The 7,241-nt window shown below is 39.4% G+C and overlaps 1 protein-coding gene across 1 annotated transcript; it reads left to right on the top strand.

The window, feature by feature from the left end:
- Positions 1-1,161: 1,161 nt before the first annotated feature.
- LOC118780038 (homeobox protein Hox-B7-A-like) lies at positions 1,162-6,084 on the top strand. Its single transcript, XM_036532393.1, has 2 exons — positions 1,162-1,621; positions 5,368-6,084. Exons 1-2 carry the CDS (start codon positions 1,216-1,218, stop codon positions 5,625-5,627), a joined length of 666 nt encoding a protein of 221 aa, XP_036388286.1. The 5' UTR covers positions 1,162-1,215; the 3' UTR covers positions 5,628-6,084.
- Positions 6,085-7,241: the final 1,157 nt, after the last annotated feature.

The following is a 7,241-nucleotide window of genomic DNA, read 5'->3' as shown; positions in this document are numbered from 1 at the left end:
ACTGTTCTCTGCTCCATTTCCTCCGAGGTGCGGACCTGAGAGACTGTCGGCTGTCACTGCACGGACACTCCCTAGCACCGGGTATAGGCCAGAGCAGACAAATAGTTCTTAATGCCACTAACGGTCAACACGTTTACACTACAAACTGGGAAAAGGAACTACGCAGCTGGCTGATGATCTCTTTCATCTCCAGTATCAGGCTAGTGCGACAGTAAAACATTACGGATGTGTTACTCATGTTATGAAGGGGATTAGTAGATATATGACATTGTAAACCGGGCAATTCACTTTCATTTTTGTTGGATCTGAATATAAAATGACAGCTCTTATTCTAACGTAAACGGATGAAATATAAATCCAGTAAACTGAGTAAAACGTGAAGTTTATAAATAACACATGTGGGAAGCATCATCTGAAGCCACCAGTGTGTTCGTTTCATAATGTTATGTTGTTAGATGGAAACATGACATTTGTGAAGTGGTTGAGCTTAAGGTTTGTTGGGCTGATCCGCATCAGGGATAGCTGAATCATTTGCTCATTTGCATCGTCCGCAGAGCTGGAAACCGTGAGGCTTTTTTTTTTTTTTTTTTTTGCTGCTCCAGGCAACGAGATGCTGAGAGGAGGAATCAGAAGAGATCAGAGAGGATCGTTTATTGCTTTGATCACGTCTCTGACCACAGACAGAGGACAACCAAGGTAGACCAAAGAACGGCAGTAGCAGTAAGAGGATCAGAGAGTGGTGGTATTCAGGAGGAGATATTTTGTAGAGATCGATACCGAAATAAATAGGTTTCTCTTTATTTATTCTCTTTATGCTCGACAAGCCATGTTGCTGTACTAAATCTCTATACATACTTTTCTGGTTTAAAATCTTATCTCTTTCATGGAACAGATCAGATTAAAATATAGAGTATAGTTTATCGATTTTTATGTTCATGTTCGTTTATGTTCCTTGTGCATTTCTTTAACTTGCGTACAATAAATAATTTAATATATTTTATAAATCTAAACTGTATAGCACATTTCTACATTAGCGAAACAGTGGGATGTCCCTTTACCATTGGGCCATTGTAAATCACGTGTCTGCTATCACGTGGCCCCTGAGGAAAAAGGGGTGCTTTTGGTGTAAATCTGGATTGTAATTCTGTAATATATCACGGTACCTCGTAAAACCGACACTAAAACGTCCCGGCCTACAAATCACCCGGCCAAATTATGAGTTCATTGTATTATGCGAATGCTTTGTTTTCCAAATATCAAGCTGCAAATTCGGTTTTCCCAGCTGGAATCTTTCCCGAGCAAACTTCTTGCGCTTTTGCGTCTAGTTCTCGGCGAGGCAGCAGCTATGTCTCGGGGTCCAGTGGTACTGCCTTCTCCTCAATGTCGGGGCTCTACAACAGCGGAGGGAGCATGCACCCCCAGAACCAGAGCATGTACTCCACCGGATATGGCCTCAATACCGGCTCCTTTAACATGCACTGCTCCCCCTTTGATCAGAACTTGTCTATGATGTGTACCGGAGACCCGTCCAAACCGTCCAGTTGTGCCAAAGCTGAGCAACGGGACTGCGACCAACAGAATGAGGGCAACTTCCGGATCTATCCGTGGATGAGAAGCACAGGTACGTTAGCAAACTGTAAAAGGGAGAAAAGGCAGGTATAACTTGTTTTCGTGAGCTCTGTTGTTGTAAGGGTTTGCAATGTCACGACTGCAAATCGACGAGGTCAGCTTTTCCCTAAGTCCCCTTAGTGCTTTTTGCCTACGGAGATCTTTGTTATTAAACGCCCTCGATAAAACCGTAATTTGTCTCTCCAATATACATTGGCAGACATTGTGTCCAAAAAGCGTATTTTTAATGGTTAGCTTCGGATGGCTTTGGTATTAGATGAGGTATTGAGAAGAAATATTCTGTGTTTTTACTGAAGACATGACATGTTTGATACCATAGGGTTTTCCTCGCAAACTGTCAGGATTCGATGTATCTAATTTCATTTCAGAGTTTCTATTGCAGGACTGGATTTAAAGCCTCTTAAATATACAACTCTCGAGGGTGGATATTTTTTATGCTTCTTGAATATGTTTAAGCGTCTAAACAAAGATAACGATGCCTAGTCGTCCTCTGCATGTGAGACATAAGCGAATTTACAAAACTTTGACAATGAAAGCGTGACGCTATAATATTTTGAAAGCGTTCTGAACATTAACCGCGTAGAAGTTAGCGCCCCTCAGTGCTTTGATATTGTGAGAGCAGTACTCAGTTGCCATTGCTGAGAAGCTCGTCGGAGAACAATATGACCTCCATTATGTGGCTAATTAGATAAACTCTTTTAAGACGAGTCTATCATCAGATTGAATCAAATCATGTATTTTAAGAGTTCGTACAATTACAAAATACTATATGTGCTTGAACGTATTTGTGTGAGTCTGGCTTCATTTGTTTGTTTATAAGTATGACGTAGGCTATATGGTTTCGACGAAGCAAGAACCACCTAAATATACATCGCCCTATGTGAATTCGCCCTAAGATCAATTTCTGCCTCTGGTTTAGTGCAGTTATGTAACCACTGGGCTACAGTGGAGTACAGAAATCTTATTGGGAGAAACTTTGTAGCGGTCAATTGCCTATTTAAGATGCTCCCTCCCCTTAACGCGCTGGCGTGCTAATGCCATAACAAAAATGTAGACTCCTCTTCAGAAGGTTAGTTAGCACGTAGTCACGTGCCCAGATGTTCTTTCCAAATGGATATATAATAGTGTGAAATGTGCACCTTTTACATTTTGCACATGGAGCTCATGTGCTTCACATGTATAGCCTTCTTTTTTGTAACATGGGCCACTACCACTTTGTAAAATGAATTTGACTTTCATTTTGTCTCAGACGTTACTGGCCCGCTCCTTTTGCAGTGAGCCTTTTGCCCCATTTACCCTTACCCGAAGTTCCTGGCGTAAAATTTGAAGAATGTACACGAAGAGACAATAATTAATTAGTGATCGTATATTACTAAAAAAAAGAATAATAAGGCCTCATGAACGCAGTTGACTGTGCAAAATTGGAATGCAACACATGGTTGCTAGCTTCCCATCATTGGCTCCATTGTAGATGAATCGTCAGTGCCCCAGATTTCAACACGACTGTTCAAGCCTTCGTTTAATGCAGCATACATTCTTTCGGATTACAGATACATCTGTTGTTTTTTACGGTCGGATCCGGTCGGCTCATCGGTCGGATCATCAGGCAAAACATTAAACAGTGATTAGAATGCACAACTTCACTAGAACTGAGAGGGTCCTACCTCAGCGGGGTTCATAGCTTTAATTTTACAAACACGCACGCACTCACGCTCATACACGCAGACACTATACGATTATGAATGTATCTCTCGGATGAACCTTTTTCAATGTGCAGTTGCAGTCTGCAATTTATAGTTAGAGAGGCGGGAAGACGCTGTGAAACATTTTCTGTAAATACATTGTCAGAATGCATTTTCTGTAAATGGACATCCGTGTTGAAACTGCAGCAAAGTATAACAAACATGCGGAGGCGTTTCAGACCTGGTCTGAATCTGACAGTACAGAATGGGCTTCAATGTACACCGTCACCGTACACGTCTGAGAGACAAGCTTCTCTTTGATTGCTGTGTCTCGCAAAATCTGTCTCACTTTGTGAGAGCAGTCGAAAATGAGCGATGTCATGGTGTCTTTTGCAGCAGCTAAAACCGTGGACGGTTACCAGCATACCAATTATCTAACTGCGCAACGAAGATAGAAACACTTGAGTTCATAAAAGTGTGCGGAGTGTGCTATTTTCGGGGAAAATGTGTGGGATGTACTGTCTTCTGTCTAGTTTTCGTTTTACAGTACTAGTGGTTTCCCTTTACAAAGAATCTAATTTTACGCGGTTGTAACGCAAGCACATTTTTACAAACATCATCTGGGCTGCTTCCTTTCGAAAATCCTAGGTAGAGGCCCCCAACTCAGTATCATCTTAGATTTAATTTCGAGAATTCCACCCTGACAAATTTAGCCTTTATATTTTTTAAAACTCCTCAAGGTGAGTTATAGAAAAGGCATTTTAAGTTTTAAAGTTTAAATATTACTTTGCTGCAAACCTATTTTAATAGCTGAGTAAATATTTTTCCTGTTTAAACCTACTAGTTGACAAATACCTGCTAAAATCCTACCAGTCTGAAAAATGCTTCCTTAGTACAGCAGAGCAGCTATTTGTCTTTGCCATATCACTCAGCATACGGATTCTATTCTACCGAAAATGCAGCCCTTTGGTATTTAGACATGTATGGATTCAGTTAATCAGAACATTTGAAATCTAGGTGAAACTATTATTTAATGCGCTAAAGTACAACTGTCATAAACGACTATCTCCACGGCTGACTGTGCCATTTTAACCAATTGATTGAATCAAGTTTTGACCGTAAGTGTGACTCATAAATAAATACTAATGTTGCAATACAAATGCATTCATTCAGTAATTGCTGTCATTGCAGAACTTGCATTTTATAGGGAGCCAAGGTAAGTGACAATTGTTCACTGAATCCTGACCTAAACAGCTCAGCGTTATGAAGAATCTGAAGGATATGTTGACTATGTATAATATAGCCTTGTTCAAAACAATAATTAGTGTCTGCAGTACAACCCAGCTCAATCAAGGAGGCATGAGCAACTGAACAGTCAGTTCAGGCGATGAGATCAGCTATTTATTTATTTATTTTTTTGACATTTTATGAGAACTGTTAAAACCTGGGATACCGTGTTGCTTTGGAGATGTCCCAGTAAATAAAATGGCCACTGTCTGCATACCAGTATATGTACATGTATTATTTAGGCAGATATGTAAACAAGGTTTACATGAATCGAGAACTGGAATCCAGCTGACGTTTTACTTGTAGTCCTTGGACTACTCGTCATATACCTGTTTCTATCGTAAGTATTACAACCACCGCTGCTTCAGCATCTACGATTATTAGGCCTTGCGGTCTACTTCTTCTGCTATTACGTAGTGATGCGTGGTTTAAGTCGACATTACGATTCAGATTGATAAAAGAACAAACTTTTAGAAGTCAAATCTTTAACAATTTCTATGTGTTCATATTTACTAATGAGAGACCTCATATTTGAATACATTTATTTATTCCAAAAATTATACATTGTTGTATGAATACATGTAGTGAAAATTTCAACCAGATATCAGCAATAATGTCATCGGCTATGTTATATTGTACGGTTTAACTTTTTCTTGAATAATTGTTCTTGTGCTTGACATAATTTTCGCTGAATTGTTAGACTAATTGTTACATTTTTGATGTTTTTGATTGCATAGTTCTACAGCAGTTTTGCTGCTCTCATTCGTAGGCGTTGACAGAAAGCGGGGCCGGCAGACCTATACGCGGTACCAGACGTTGGAGCTTGAAAAGGAGTTCCACTTCAACCGCTACCTGACCAGGCGGAGACGCATCGAGATCGCCCACGCGCTCTGCCTGACAGAACGACAGATTAAAATTTGGTTCCAGAATCGACGCATGAAGTGGAAGAAAGAGAACAAGAACGCTGATCAGAGCTCCCCATGCGACGATAAACCAGGCGGTGATGAAGAGGAGGACGAGGAAGAGTAGCAAAGAAGTCTCTCCAGATTCGAAAAAGAGGGAAGGAGACTAGACTGATATTCAACCGATAGTGAGATCACACCGTCCCCATTTTGTATGACACTGAGTATAACACACAATACTACCTACAATGGTCACTGTTTTGTAAAGTTAGGGATTGATATTAAATCTACCTACGAGGCGATTATCGCTTAATTAAATTTGAGTAAATACATAGGTTATTTTTCGTATATTGTAAAGGTAATTGTTACTTGTGGCTTACTTAGAAACTCTAAACAATCTCGTGTCGCAGCACCTTCGACAGTAAAAGAAATGTTACCATGATTATCTGTAAAGGGATTGTCTGTACAACTGCATATCCCTAATGTACATACGTTTGTTATGCACTTACCTCCTTTCGTCACTTTGTGTATTTGTGTATACCTGTTATTTTTCTCATTTCTTAGTGAATTGTCATTTCATTTTACACTTATTATGTGTACAGTGGACCACAATGTGTAGGAAATAAGTCTTGTGAAGGATACAATAATTGCAAACTAGACCTATTAATTTTATAATTGCACAGTTATGGTTTTCCTGTCAATAAAATATGAATCTGTCTTTATATTTTGTGTACGTTTGATTGAGTGTACATTGAGGCATGTGAGCGACGAGTTATAAGTATTTCCTTGCTAAAGTAAATAATAATTATTTCCATTTCGTTCTAGACTAAGTGGGGAAAGAAGACTAACATCTAAAACAGGAACGCTTGTACATCGGCTGCGCCACATTACTACTGCTATAGCGGGCCTGCTATTACTGCTAGGATTACTACAAGTGTTATTCTTATTATTTTTGTTGCTGATATTACTACTTTTATTTTTATTGGTATGACCGTTACTGTTAGAAACAGCTTTTGGCGTTGAAATATCCTGTAGCGTTGACTTCTTGCCTCTGCAAGAAACAGAAACTTAGAACAAAGCGTGCGATGAGATCCGCCTCAACGAGCATAGACTGTTATATTGAGGGCTGTAATTCTTTTATTGCTTCAATAAAAGCCGGAAGCACCCCCCCCACACACACACACCCCTGACACCCGCGTGCAAAAAAGAACACAAAACAAGCATGCATCGAGCTTTTTTAAAACAAATACAACAGCCCATGAACAAGTGCTGTAAATGAGGTCCATTTTTTGAAAAGCAGTGTCGTGGCTGTTTCGTTAACCAAAGCATAAATGAAAACACACAGATATCTATTGCACACAATACTTTAAGAACAAACATAGATGCTCATATAAAATAGGCTACAGCAAATTAAGTTTTCTAGCGTTATACGTTTCTAGCTTTAAATAATACTTGATGACACAACTACATTTACTTTACAATTATAGTGCATTACAGACAATTGCATTTGCGCCAGGATATTTTTATAATCTATCAAAACAGTAAAGGGGACTAAAATGTCCATACAAACATAAGGCAAAACCAGACTTGCACTGTATATTTTCCGTTCTAATTGCAGAGTGGATAGCTTATAACGCCGATATAAATGAAAATATGTTTATAAACTACATTAACTGTCAATAAATACAGCGTGGCGCTCACATTTTAGTACATGAACGTGTTGCACGCATCCAAGTATGCA

The sequence above is a fragment of the Megalops cyprinoides genome, chromosome 1, assembly GCF_013368585.1.
Source record: "Megalops cyprinoides isolate fMegCyp1 chromosome 1, fMegCyp1.pri, whole genome shotgun sequence".
In the NCBI taxonomy this organism is placed as follows: Eukaryota; Metazoa; Chordata; class Actinopteri; order Elopiformes; family Megalopidae; genus Megalops; species Megalops cyprinoides.
Note: the sequence above shows the minus strand (reverse complement) of the source record. Positions and strands in the feature narration are given on the sequence as shown.